The sequence below is a fragment of the Callithrix jacchus genome, chromosome 11, assembly GCF_049354715.1.
Source record: "Callithrix jacchus isolate 240 chromosome 11, calJac240_pri, whole genome shotgun sequence".
In the NCBI taxonomy this organism is placed as follows: domain Eukaryota; kingdom Metazoa; phylum Chordata; class Mammalia; order Primates; family Cebidae; genus Callithrix; species Callithrix jacchus.
The window spans coordinates 56,367,522-56,382,604 of record NC_133512.1 but is presented as its reverse complement, the minus strand read 5'-3'; the positions used below and the strand labels follow the sequence as shown (position 1 = coordinate 56,382,604).

Here is a 15,083-nt window from a genome sequence, read left to right as displayed (position 1 = left end):
GCCAAGGTTAGGGACAGAGTTAAGTAAAGTTAAGTAAAGACAGAGATCTAGTTAGATCCAAAGGTATCTTAGGAGTTCTGTTATAGTCTGGTCATGTCTGATTTGAAGGATCATATAGGCACTTCATAATACTTAAAAGTTGTTGGTTTAGCTTCAGAGTGTTTAAAAATCAGGTTTTCTCTGAGGTCTCCTGATAAATTCCCTGCTTCCTGTAAGTAGATTGAAAACCACTGGAATAGACTCTGATTTTAAAAAGACTGGAATGTACCGTGTTCAGGCCATGGATATACAGTATAAACTTGGACGTACATTTACTTAAGCTAATTCTAAAAGTTTTAGAACTCTACTGAACCATGTACAAATTGGGCAATTGAGTAACTGTTTTCAGCATGTAATAGAATCATGAAACACTAGTGCTGAAAGCAGCCCTTTCTCTCTAGTCCGCCTTTATATAGGAAACTGATGCCTACAGATATTAAAGGACGTGACTTAAATCATCTGGTTTGTTAGTAACAGACCGGGTAAAGATTGTTAAGATATTATTGCTGTGCCATCTCGTCTTTTTGTGCAGTCAGATTTTCTCAAAATCTTGATTTATATGCAAACTTTCTAGGACTTATTCTTGCGAGTGTATGTGTGTCCTAAATCAGCTGTTTAAAGAACACTATTAATTCGTTCTGTATGGCTGTTATTTTTAATATTTCCTGTAGTGATGGTAAAAATGCTTTGTAGAATTCATTGATTCATTCCATTCAGCTTGCAGATAGCTTTTAAAGGCTTTTAGCCTTCTATCTTAGAATTGCTAATTTTTTTGACCATAATGTTGCATTTATTTATCAAAATGTTTATGAATGGATCCTTTTAACATACTTTGATTAATTGATCAAAATGGCTTGAATTCATGTTTCTAAATGATGGCTAAGAGCTTCCTTAAAAGCTGTACAGTTAATGTCCACTATTTAATCATATAACTTATATACATATTATTAATTAGTAATAAATTGTTGTCAAATTGCATTTGTACATTTTGAAAGTATTTTTAATAAAACAATTTTTGATTTATAGATTTTTATGTTTATAATTTTCTACATACTATTTATCTTACCACATTTGCATTAAATCTTAATAAATAGAATATAGAATCCTTTACCTTTAATAACAACCATAAAAACATCTAGGTTTATTATAATTTCATAAACTAACACTAAACCCCATTTGTTTTGATCGAAAAGCTGAACAAACCATTGCTCTCACCTGTGAATGAATTCAGATATATTTTTCCCCCAAACTTAAAATATTCCCTAAAGGAATATGTTTACCAGTTCTGAATTACTCATTATCCCATTTATCCTTGCTTCTCTGTATCTGTTACTCTAGGATCAGCCTTGGGTGAAATTTTGAACTCCATGTGATACTGGAATTGTCTTTAACTCTTACTAGTCTCTCTTTTCTTACTAAGGCACCTGCAGACCCAGAGTTCAGTGTGGTTCTTTTTCTTCTAAAACATTCTCTTCCCTTTCCTTCTGTCTCTGTAGTTTTATTTATTAAGGTATAGAATAGGGGCTGATGGAAATATGGCAAAATTTTGCCATTTTTCTTTGAATTGCAAATTTGACTCAGAATATTCATTACCTGGTCTGAGTTAGGTAGTAAATTTAGTTCTGGGGAGTCACTGGTGAATAAGCCACAGTGCCTTAAAGGCATGTGCCTTGGAGACATAGCCACAGGTATTCCTTACTATAATACAGGATGCTGTAAACAGAGTATTATGAAGGTTATGGAGGTTGTTACTTAACAGGAAAGGATTTCCCAGAGAAGATGGCATTTGAATTAAGCCTGAAAAGATAGATAGTTGTTTGTGAGTGAGAAAGGAAGAAGGGATATTCTAGTTATTGTTAACACTATGTACAAGAACTGAGGGTGTGAAAGTCTGGAGTTTGTTTTAGGTGCTGTGCACAGTACATATGTCTCAAATATAGGCATTGCAAAGTGAATGGGAAATTAATTTTTCATGTCCGATTGTTAAAGATCTACATGCCATACTAATTTGGGGCTTTTCTCCCTAGTTTAATAGGGAGATGCCAAAAGATTTAAAGCAGGAGATAAATGTGTGGTTTTTTGTTGTTGTTGTTTTGTTTTGTTTTGTTTTGCTCTACTTAAGAGCTGTACTCAAGGTGGCTAACGCCTATAATCCCTGGGAGGGTAGGCGGACAGATCGCCTGAGGTCAGGAGATCGAGACCAGCCTGGCCAATATGGTGAAACCCCATCACTACTAAAAATGCAAAATTAGCTGGGTGTGGTGGGGAGCACCTGTAATCCCAGCTACTCAGGAGTGGTTTGGTAGGAGAATTGCTTGAACCTGGTGTTGTGTCAGACCGAGCACAGAAAGTCAACACCAAGACAAAAGTATGCCAAATTGCAGGGTTTGTTGCGGAGGACTCATGTCTCTCTAATCTGTGGCCTTGAAAGAAGAGAGACAAGACTTTTTTTATATTTATTAAACTACGTTGGGAGTGGGGGTAAGGAGCAGAGATGAGATGAAAGTCTTCAGATATTTCGGTGGGCTGTAAATCACCTCCTGGGTAGAGAGGAGGGTGAAGGGCTCTGGACATTCCAAGGGCTAGGGGATGTGCTTGATACTTTTACAGAATTTAAGATAACCATTTGCTTATACATTGTCTGGGTAGGAGTTACTTGGCACCAGAATGGAATTATCTGGGGGTACTTACTCTGGCTATTACTGGTGATCAAAGGCCAGCAATTCTGGCAGTTACAGATAAGAGAAAGTATGCAGTTTTACCTTTTTTTGCATTTTGCAAGGTAAATTAGCAGTTTACAGAAGCCAAGGTTAGCAGTCATTGTGAGGAGAATGGAAGCAGTTTTGTCCTTTATAAAATGGCAGTGTACAGGTTCTAACTCTAGGCTAGCTATATCACACTGGGAGGCAGAAATTGCAGTGAGTTGATATCGGGCCACTGCACTCTAGCCTGGGTGACATAGCGAGACTCTGTCTCAACAACAACAAAAAAAGCTACACTCAGATGTCTTTAGGGACCAGGCAAGTAACATAAATGTGAGGCTGCCAGATGTAAGACTGCAGTAAATGGTAGAGCCCACAGGACTAGAGAGCGCTTGCCTTGCCTAAAGCCGCTCACATACAAACCATTTGACAACACTGCGTCTGCCAAATCATGTAGAATATTGACCAAATCCAATGTGAAGTTAGACCCCTGCTCAGAGCTATTTCTGACAGCTTTTTGAAGGATGTTATACAATGTTTGGTTGATGGTATTTTTCAAATAAATGGATGAATGATTTAAAGTAAGTGTGTTGCATGTGCAGATTTGTTAGGAGGCCGTTTATTTCATTCTTTTATTTTAAGTTCTGGGGTACATGTGCAGGATGTGCAGGTCTGTTACATAGGTACATGTATGCCATGGTGGTTTGCCGCACCTATCAACCCATCACCTAGGTATTAAGTCTGGCATGCATTAGCTATTTTTCCTGATGCTCTTCTCCTCACCCATCCCCTGATAGACCCCAGCATATATTGTTCCCTCCCTGTGTCTCCATGTTCTCATTGTGCAGCTCCCACTTATGAGTTAGAACATGTGGTGTTTGGTTTTCTATTCTTGTGTTAGTTTGCTGAGGATAATGGCTTCAGCTTCATCCATGTCCCTGCAAAGGACATGATCTCATTCCTTTTTATGGCTGCATGGTAGTCTATGGTGTATATGTACCACATCTTCTTTATCTAGTCTATCATTGATGGGCATTTGAGTTGACTCCATTTCTTTGCTATCACATGTTTTTGTGAATAGTGCTGCAATGAACATACACGTGCATGTATCTTTGTAATAGAAGGATTTATATTCCCTAAGTAAAAGGTGATAATTGCTTGAATTAGGACACAGAATTAAGTAAAGATAAGCACAGGTAGATATGGGAAATACGGAAATGAAATGGTAGCATCATCAGGATTTTATTACCAATTACATATATAGAGAGAAGAATGCAAGATGACTCTGAGATTTTCAGCATTGTTTGAGTAGGTGGCGATGCTGTGAATTGAGACAAAGAACATGGAAGAAGGAACAGCTCTGAGGGAGAGAAGATACTGATTTGTTTGTTTTGGTTTTCTTGGGGTTGGATGAGGATTTATTTAGCTCTTTGAAAGTGTTAAGGCACTATCATAGCTATCCTTTTGGGGGAATTATTTTGGGGATAATAGTTTTCATTCTTCATCCACTTATTTATCCATTCATTAATTTTTTTGGCAGGAATTATCGTAGAATAATTTTTTTAAGGAAATTTCAGTCCTACCTACAAGTATTCTCTTAATCTATGTCTGAAGATTTGGCTATATTTCAGGCACAAATCCTGGTTAGAGATCTTAATTTTTCTAATAAGGTATCAGCTCTACACTGTTAATTGTCAAAGGATATGGATTTGCTCACTTTCAGTTTTTACTAGAGAATATACTCTCCAGTCCTCAACTTCAGTTCAAAGTAGGCTTATCATACTATTTGCAGAACATGATCTACTTCCTCTAGATGTTTGGACACTTATTATTAAGAGCATCAAAAACTGTGTACTTGTATTATATTGGTTTTACTTTTTTGACAGATTGCTATGCATATCTGTCTATACATCTATCTCCTGGTATTATCTCTTTATCTTGCATTGAAATACTCTATAAGAAGCAAATTTAAGGAACCTATTATTGTATGTATTATAAGGATATTGTCAGGAGTGTTTTGCCTTTGGAGATCATGACCTGGCAAAATTTTTTCTCAGAACTCAATGCCAACAAAAGTAATTTTTATATTTTTGTTTTGATTTCTTTTTTTGTTTTTTGAGACGAAGTCTCGTTCTGCCAGGCTGGAGTGCAGTGGCATGATCTCGGCTCACTGCAACCTCCACCTCTCAGGTTCAAGTGATTCTTTTGCCTCAGCCTCCTGAGTAGCTGGGTCTATAGGCACGCACCACCACGCCCAGCTAATTTTTGTACTTTTAGTAGAGATTGGGTTTCACCATGTTGACCAGGATGGTCTCAATCTCTTCACCTTGTGATTTACCTGCCTTGGCCTCCCAAAGTGCTGGGATTATAGGCGTGAGCCACCGCACCTGGCCTTGTTTTGATTTCTTTTTCCCCTTTGAGCTACTGATATGTTCTTTCGTTATAGATGCTGAATTATATACTGTGGCCCTCCCTTTTGCTTTGGCTTCTAGGAATTTGAGAGTCAAGTTTATAACCAGTAGATAGCAGTTTTTAAAATGTTTGATTTTGGTGTGCTAAACATCTTTCACGTGTTTGTACCATTTTAAAAACAGTAAGGTTTTATTCTTGTTAAAATATGTTCTCTCTGCTTGCATTTATTTTTTTAGATATCACATCCTTTTTAGTAATGAGATATAGTAATTCAAATAATGTTAGTCCTGTTAATTTTTTTTTACTGACCTAGTAAGAATTAAGGGGGGAAAAATCTAGATTCAATCACGTGTCCTAAGTGGATGAGTATAACTCAGTAAATTTTTATAAAGTAAACATAGATATGTAATTACCACCCAGAATTAGAAACGGAGTATTTCTAACAGCCCAGAAACTTCTCTCATGTCTCATCCTGGTCATTCTTCTAAAGGTAAGCACTGTTCTGGCTTCTGTCACCGACATTAGTTTTGCTTGTTTAGAACTTTAAATAAATGGAAGCATACAGTATATAACTATTTTTACTAACTTCTTTTGCCAAACACATTTTTGGGGTTCACATACATTTTAATTGCTATAGGATTTTATTGTGTGAATATATCACACTTTACTTATCTAATTATTTTAGGCAATTGTGTTGTCTCAGGTTTTTGCCTATTAAAAATAATGCTGAGCCCAGACATGGTGGCTCATGCCTTTGGAAGGCCAAGCACTTGGGGCACTTTGGGAGGCCAGGGTGGGCGAATTCCGGCACTTTGGGAGGAGGCCAAGGTAGGTGAATCACAAGGCCAGGAGATGGAGACCATCCTGGCTAACACAGTGAAACCACCTCTCTACCAAATGTACAATACATTAGCTGTGTGTGATTATGTACATCTGTATTCCCAGCTACTCAGGAGGCTGAGTCAGGAGAATCGCTTGAACCTGGGAGGTGGAGGTTGCAGTGAGTCGAGATCGTGCCACTGCATCCAGCCTGGGAGACAAAAAAAAAAAATGCTGCAAGCATTCTATGTGCTTTTCTGTTCAGTATATATCCAGGACTAGACCTGCTGGGAGGTAGAGAGTGTGTTGTTTCAGTAGATACTAGGGTTTTCCAAGAGGTTATATCAGTTTCCTTTTCCTCTGGCATCAAAGGGGTAGTTCCATTTGCTCAACAACCTTGCCAACATTTGGTGGTGTCATTTTTCATTCTTAAAATATTTTAGCCATTCTTGTCATTCATTTTTTATGGTGTATTCATAGTATTAATTTGCATTTCCTGAATGGCCTATAGGTTTCAGACAGAATAAAAATAAATGGTAAAAGTCTTCAGATCACTGAGAAAGAAGATATCCAATTGGCTATTAAACACACAAACATTGTTTATGTAGACACAGTATTTATGTGTTTATCAGCCAATTGAATATCCTCTTTGTCATAGATCTGAAGACTTTTACCCTTTATTTTTATTCTGTTCTGTTGATCTGCTTATGTATCCTCATGTCAGCACTGCTATCTTATTACAGTAATAAGCCTAACCTATTTTAGTATATGTCTTTCCACATTGTTCTTCAAGATTTTCTTGACTATTCTTAGCCCTTTACATTTTTACTTAAATTTTATAAGCAGCTTGTTAATTTTCACACACACACACACAAAGCTATCTGTGATTGTGGTTAGAATTTGTGTTAATATAATAGATCATTTTCTTGAGAATTATATTGAAGATTTTAGTATGTTAACACTGGCCAGATGAAGAGGCTCACACTTGTAATTTCAGCACTTTGAGTGGCTAAGGTAGGAGGATCACCTGAGCCCAGGAACTCAAGACCGGACTGGGCAACAAGGCAAGACTCTATCTCTACAAAAATTAAAACAAACAAACAAACAAACACAAACTAGCCAAATGTGGTGGCACATACCTGTAGTCCCAGCTACTGGAGGCTGAGATGGGAGGATCTGTTTAGCATAGGAGGTCAAGGCTTGCAGTGAGCTATGTTTATGTCACTGCACTCCAGCCTGGGTAGTAGAGCGAAACCATTTCTGAACAACAACAAAAATATATTAACACAACATATACTTCCATGTATTTAAGGCTACTTTATCTCAGTATTTTATTGTATATTTTTTGTTAGACTTATTCCCAGGTATTTGGTTTTTAAAAGTAGGAAATAAATACTGTTTTCTAAATCTTTATTCCTAATAATATAGAAATTATTTTTATTTTAGAAATTTTACTTTGAAATTATATTTTTCTCTTTATTATTATTTTTCTTAATTTTTTGGGACAGAGTCTCACTCTGTCACTCAGGCTGCAGTGCAATGATGTGATCTCAGCTCACTGCAGCCTCCACTTCCTGAGCTTAGGTGATCCTCCAGCCTCAGCCTCCTGAGTAGCTAGGACTACAGGCATGAGCCACCAATGCCTGGCTAATTTTTTTTGTTTTTTGCATTTTTTGTGGAAACTGGGTTTTGCCCTGTTACCCAGGTTGGTCTCAAACTCATGAGCTCAAAGTGATTTGCCTGCCTCAGCCTCCCAAAGTGTTGGGATTATAGCCATGAGCCACCACACCTGGCTATCCTTTTTCTCTTTAAAAATTGCTGTCAACCTGTCTCCTCAGTGCTGTAGGCAGCACGTCTGTCTCATAAGAGTTGTCAGTTTTCAATTTCAGTTTTTTCAGTTTGATCTGTAGACTCTTGAAGACATTCTACTCACACAATCCTGTTGCTGATGGCAGTGACTCTTATTTATTCCCTTCTAGTTCTTTTTCTTATTGCATTGTCTATATATAGAATCAGCAGCATGTCTTACTATTCATACTCTTAATCTTTGATTTTATTGATTTATTATTCAGTTAGTGTGTATCTAATTAGAACTCAATTTGTCTCTTTTAAAGATAGACACATTTAACTCTGTTTTTTTAAATAGTGAACTGAATTCAAAGCTGCAAGATACTTTGGAACAGATTGAGGTAAGAAGGATTATATCCTAAGTTAAATGGCTTTTTCTTTTCAGAAGGTTTTGAATAGCATAAATGCAACATTGTGTTTTGGCTTTCATGTTATTGCCAATGTCTCTAGTTTTCTGTATCTCTTGATTTTCATTTGGAATATCTATCCATGGTCAAGTTCGTGTAAAAATTTACTTGTAAATTATGGGATCCCAAAATAATATTTGACAGTATTACCATTTCCAGAAAAATTCCCAAATTATTAGTCATAGGTATGTTCTTAATCAAAATACTTTCTATTATATTTTAATTATCAGTTACTTTATTATTTTTAAATACTTTCTATTATATTTCAATTATCAGTTACTTTATTATTTGGTATAGTGGGTTAATTTACTTATAAGTGATTATTGACTGATGAAAATCCCCCTAAATTCCTAAACCTCATAACGATACTCATATAGTTCATCAAAAATGTAGAAACTAGGAAGATAGAGATACGTAATTGTGAGCATGAAACATGTTTTGCCTCTTACACATATTCAAAGTTCATCTCTTTCCTTGTCAGTCTTTGCAAAGGAGGGTTTTCATTTTAATAAATATATTTTGTTTCTTCTAGTATTTTATTGTTTTCCTGATAAAAGTATTTATAAAAGTTGAGATTGGACTTTCTAATTACCTTTTGTGAAAGTAATTTTCGACCACAAATGCAATTATTTGCTATTAAATAATTGTGAGAATGACAGTTTGATAGTCACAAAAACAACTGCTTTGAATGGCTTATGTTAACATTTCCCTGAACATTTTAATGAAGGCTTTCTTTTGAGAGCTCAGTATTTCTTCACTCTTAATAGATATCACTCTGTATTTAAATTAAAAGCTCTTATTTAAAAGTGAAATCATTGAAATAGAAATCTATAAAGTGTAGTAATTTAGATATTAAAGCTTAAACCTTGAGGCATATACTTTTCAATTCAATATAGTTTTGTTGAGAATTCCTTTTCATTGATTACAGAAAGATTGTTCTATTGTTTTCCAGTAGTCCCTCAAATTCAGTTTATATGATATTTTAGCAGATGGTTGAGGAAACATTAAGTAGTAATAAGGGTAAGATTCATTACAAAATGATTATTTTGTTTCCTGTAAAACACTGGGGACGGGTTTTAGGACATAGAAACTCACATGTTAATATGCTGGTAAACTTGATTATAGTTGCTAATAAATTTACAATTATAATTTATAACTTTATTTAAATTTGTTTTTGACTTTGAAATCTGGTATGATAGTAAATATATTTAAATATTAACTAAAAGTGAGAGATTAGTGTTAATGTTTTCTTATCATTGCCTTGAAAACATAATTTCTTAACCATTTTTTGCTGCTGCTTTTAATTTCATAGGAACAGTTGGACGTAGCTCTTTCCAAAATCTGCAAGAATTTTGACATTAACCATTATACCAAGGTTCAACAAGCTTATAGACTTCTTGGAAAAACACAGGTTTGTTTCAAATGGATGTTTGCATTTTTCTTTAATCAGGAATTTGTTGTCCTTCTTGATTAAGTCTGAATGTTATTACTCTCATGTCCTTAGAAAGTTTTATTTAACGGGGTACATTTTTATGCTGAATAAACAATGATAAAATGGTTGTTCTCTTAGATTCAAGAGTGTATATAATGTGATTAAACAGTAGTTTATTTTCAACTATGAAGCACTTGTTAGGGTTAATATTTTCACAATTTTATGCAGATTTTTCAAAAAGCATATTGTAAGGTAATTCAGTAGGAGACAATATGTAGTTTCTTTTATCTCAGCTTTTGGTTCTGAAACAAGACTTCCTAATTTGCAGCTTCATGGGTTGTTAGGTAGGCCAGCATGACTGCCTCAAAATGATATGTAAACATTGTACATTTTGTACATTAATCTGTAACACAGGTCGATTTTATTTATTAGATATTTCAGAGGCTCCTATTATCCCTGAAATGTCATAACTTCTCACATAATATATGGCTTTGCATACTTTTACCGTTCAAGGGCTTCATTGAAAAACTTGAAACAGGTGCCATGGTTTTGAAAGTTAATTGAATCTTTTGTTTGTATAGGATTATATGTTTACCTTTACAACATTTAATGTTATAGATGTAAATGTTTTCTTTCCTTAAATGGTCCCCTCTTTTAGAAGGAAGTTTAAGAATTTACCAAACAATTTAAACTCTACATTTTGAAATCTGAATAAATAAATTTTACTGTTTATTGTACTTTGATTTTCATGTCTTAAGCTATAGCCAAGAAAAAAAATCCAAGAAGAAAGAAATTAGCAATTTTGAGGGATATGTTTAAACACCTTTGAAAATAGGATTATAACTTCTCATTTCCCCCATAACATTAAGTCTTAAATTCCATAAATATTTTTGGTACTTCCTACATGCATTGCTCCAGGTGTCTGGATATAGGGTTTTATGTATCTTACTTTTTAGTGAGGGATACTGACATACCTCTTTTTATTTCACTTCACTTTATTGTGCTTTTTAGAAACTGTGTTATTTACAAGTTAAAGGTTTGTGGCAACCCTACATCAAGCAAGTCTGTCAGTGCCATTTTTCCAACAGCATGTTCTTATTTTGTGTCTCTGTCAGATTTTCATGATTCTCGCAGTATTTCCAGCTTTTTCTTCATTATTATATCTGGGATGATGATCTATGTTTAGTGAGCTTGAGGTTACTGTTGTAATTGTTTTGTAGTCCATGGGCCATGCTCATATAAAATGGTGAGCTTAATTGACAAATGTGTGTGTTCTGACCACTGCACCAACTGGCCATTCCTCCTTCTCTCTCCCTCTTTTTGAACCTTTCTATTCTTTGAAACATAACAGTATTGAAATTAGGTCAATAAATAAACCTATAGTAGCTTCAGGTCTCTCACTTTAAATCAAAAGCTAGAAATGATTAAGCTTAGTGAAGATGGCTATAATAAGGGACAGATTTTCAGTGTACATGAAACAGCCTTCTATTGGAAGGAGATGCCACCTAGGATTTTCAGAGGTACAGAGGATAAGTAAGTGCCTGGCTTCAAAGCTTGAAAGTACAGGTTGACTCTCTTGTTAGGGGCTAATGCATGTGGGGACTTTAAGTTGAAGCCATTGCTCATTTATGATTCTGAAAATCCTAGGGCACTTAAGAATTACTAAATCTACTCTGCCTGTGCTCTGTAAGTGGAGTAACAAAGCCTGGATGACAGCACATCTATTACAGCATGGTTTACTAAATATGTTAAACCCACCGCTGAGACCTCCTGCTCAGAAAAAAAAGTTCCTTTCAAAAGATTGCTGTCCATTGACAATGTACCCAGTCTCCCATGACTTTGATGGAGATGTACAAGAAGATGAATATTGTTTTTGTGCCTACTAATATAACTGTCATTCTGTAGCACATGGATCAAGGAGTAATTCTGAGTCATACTACTTCAGAAATACATTTTTTAAGCCTATAGTTACCATAGATAGTGATTATTCTGATGCATCTGGGGAGAGTAAATTGAAAACCTTCTGGATTTACCAGATGCTATTAAGAACATTTGTGATTCCTCTGCTGGGATCTCAGGAAAGTCAACTGAAAACCTCCCATAAAGGATTCACCATTCTAGATGCCATTAAGAACATTGATGATTCATGAGAGGAGGTCAAAATACCAACATTAGCAGGAGTTTGGAAGAAGTTGATTCCAGCCTTCATGATGGCTTTGAGGGGTTCAAAACTTCAGTGGAAGAAATCACTGCAGATGTGGTAGAAATAGCAGCAGAAGTAGAATTTTAAGTGGAGCCTGAAGATGTGATTGAATTGCTACAGTCTTAAGATAAAATTTGAATGGATTTAAGAGTTGCTTCTATGGATAAGCAAAGACAGTGGTTTCTTGAGATGGAATCTACTAGTGAATATGCCATGAACATTGATGAAGTAACAAGAAATAATTTGGGATATTAGATAAACTTAGTTGATAAAGCAGTAGCAGGGTCTGAGACGATTGAGTCTAGTTTTGAAAGAAGTTCTACTTTGGATAAAATACCATCAAACAGCATTGCGTGCTATAGAGAAGTCGTTTGTGAAAAGAAGAGTCAACTAATGCAGCAAGCTTCATCATTGTCTTTGTAGAAATTGCCGTAGCCACTTCAGCCTTTAGCAACCAACGCCCTCATGAGTCAGCAACCATCAACATCGAGGCAAGACCCTTGACCAGCAAAAAGATTGACTTGCTAAAGGCCTAGATGATTATTAGCATTTTTAGCAGTTTTTTCAAATTAAGGTTTATATGTTGTTTTTTAAGACATAATGCTATTACACACTTTAAATAGACTACAGTACAGTATAAATGTAACTTTTATATGCACTGGGAAACCAAAAAATTTGCTTTCGAGGTATGCCTGTAAATGAATGTGGTGTCAGGTAGTAACAAGTGCTACAAAGAAATATAAATCAGGGTATGTGGATGCAGTGATAGAAAGTACTGAGAAGTGCACTGAACGATATAAAAGAACCAATGCATGCAGAATGATGCAGAGGGTAATTAGAAATATGGTTATGTACAACATATTTAAGAAAGAGTAAGATAAGTACCAGTTACAAGTACAGAAAAACAGAGCAGTGTTCACAAGTCACATTTATTTTGAGTGCTCTGATATAATGTGGTTATTTGCAAATAATAACACCTACAGTTATACATCTGAGAATAATAGTAATCTTTGTGTTGTAACTATTATTTGAAAAGATGTTTCCCTGGGTTTTTTCAGTCTGTTGAGATTTATTTATTTTAATAATGTGAAATTATATTGTATGTTTTTTCTTTCCACAGACAGCAATGGATCAACTTCATATGCACTTCACCCAAGCCATTCACAACACTGTGTTTCAAGTTGTTCTTGGTTATGTGGAACTATGTGCAGGAAACACAGACACAAAATTCCAAAAGCTGCAATATAAGGATCTCTGTACAGTATGTAGTGACTTAATTACTGTTCATATATCTCTCTTTTAGATTTTAAATTCATATTTTCTTTATCTTGGCACCTGCTAGTTGAAAATGCTACTAAAATGAAAATAAATCTTTGCCAAAATTTTTTTTCTCCCAAGTTGTTCTTTTCCTCATAGAGAGATTGGAGGACTTAGTCACACAAATGGTAAAGGTTACTGAAATTGGAGTGTGATTGCTTCTCAGTCAACTCTTTACCATCTCATAGCTTCTTTTACCCCTCTCTCTCAGGCTCCAAATTATTTTCTATGATTGCATCAAATAGGCTTCTAAGCAACCATTATTGCTGGTTTTCTGTGCAGATTTTCAACCAGACTTTTCATGTGTATAAATGCTGCCTTTGTCAGCATCTGTAACTGGCTTTTTCTTTTTCTTCTTAGAGAAACTTAAGTCTTTAGGTAATGTAATTCAACAGGTGAGAAGTGGACTGACTTGGGTTCTGTTTTAGAAGTAGGTCCTGCTGATGTACAGTGTGAGGAAAGAGAATGATTAATAATTGGGAGAATGGTAGTGCCATTTGCTTTATGGTGAAGAGTGGGAAGGAAGAGGACTTGGTGAAAAATCATGAGTTCTGTTTTGATATCTGTTAAACATTCAAGTGGACTTGCTGAGGAGGCATTTGCATAGAAGCACCTAGAGTGATCAGGGCTGAGTTTGTAAATTTAGAAGTCATCAGTATCTACTTGTATTTAAAGCCCTGATACCAGGTAAGAAGATTAAGGTGAAAGGGTATAAATAAAGAAGACACGAGGGTCCTGGGCCTCATGACATTCACGGATTAGAGAGGGGTGAGACTAGAAGAATCTTAAAACGAGGAACTAGCTGGGTAGGAGGAAAACTAGGAGATGGTAGTATCACTACAGCATGAAGAAGGAAGTGTTACAAGAAGAATAGAACTTATGTCAGATGTGCTGGGTCTGAATATGGTGACATAACAGGATTGACCACTTGATTTAACGATGTGGAGGTCATTGTTTACCATGATCTCTTCCATTCTAGTCTAAGAATGCACTCTCTCTGACTGGAGACATCCTTGAGTTTTCTCTAAAGTCAACTCAGGAAATTATAACACTTCTAGTTAAGTAGGTATCTATTCTGTTTTGTAAGTGTGCCCAGGAATTAGTGTAAAATTAAGTACACTTCAAGTAAGTAGATATCTATTCTTTTGTGTAATTGTGTCCAGGAATTAGTGTAAATTTAAGTAATCTTCATCCTTTAATGAATTTCTTTGTCAAAAGTGCTGATTACATGTCGGGTACTAGAGAGATTTTCTGACCTGAGCTACAATAAGTATTCTGGAAGGGTGTGATTATATGTGATGTATTAAAGATTAAGTTAATAGCGAAAGTGGATGTATGTTAATGTGGCAAAAAATATATTTTTAAACTAATTGTATAAATCATGAGGATGTTTTACAGATTTTATGATTATAAACTTTTAAGTGTGATGTAACTGCTTAATGTGTCTTTAAATGTTCAGTTTTAAGTATAGTTATTTGTTAAATATTAATAATTTTGAATTGTGTTGTTTATTTTTTTATATATGTTCTTACTTTGATAGTATATATTTTAAATTACCCAATCACCTTTTTTATTCTAATAATTTTACTTAATTTTTATTCTAATATTGCTATCACTAATAGGTGGTAAAGCAATTTATTATGTTAGCAATTTTTTTCTGTTAAAGCAGAAAATAACTCTTAAAAATTAAACAAAACATTTTAAACAAATTAGATTTCTGTCCTTTCATCTTTTTAAATTTGGTTAAAACTTACGTTTGTATGTGTATATTTTATACCTTCATTTATTGACCACTTTTAAATGGTTTTTAAAAAGTCAGAGACATAGGTTGTGCTTGCGTTTCTTGAGAAAGCCCCTCTGCACATTTACATAATAAAAAGCTGAAATATAATACTTGGCTTACA

At 35.0% G+C, this 15,083-nt stretch overlaps 1 protein-coding gene across 1 annotated transcript in view; it reads left to right on the top strand.

Annotated features, from left to right (window-relative positions):
• VPS50 (VPS50 subunit of EARP/GARPII complex) overlaps positions 1 to 15,083 on the top strand; it is a 141,145-nt gene that overhangs the window by 40,915 nt on the left and 85,147 nt on the right. The window contains exons 10-12 of the mRNA XM_002751602.7: positions 8,119 to 8,161; positions 9,540 to 9,638; positions 12,983 to 13,123. Coding sequence (XP_002751648.2) covers positions 8,119 to 8,161; positions 9,540 to 9,638; positions 12,983 to 13,123 — 283 coding nt within the window. The remainder of the gene's footprint in view (positions 1 to 8,118; positions 8,162 to 9,539; positions 9,639 to 12,982; positions 13,124 to 15,083) is intronic.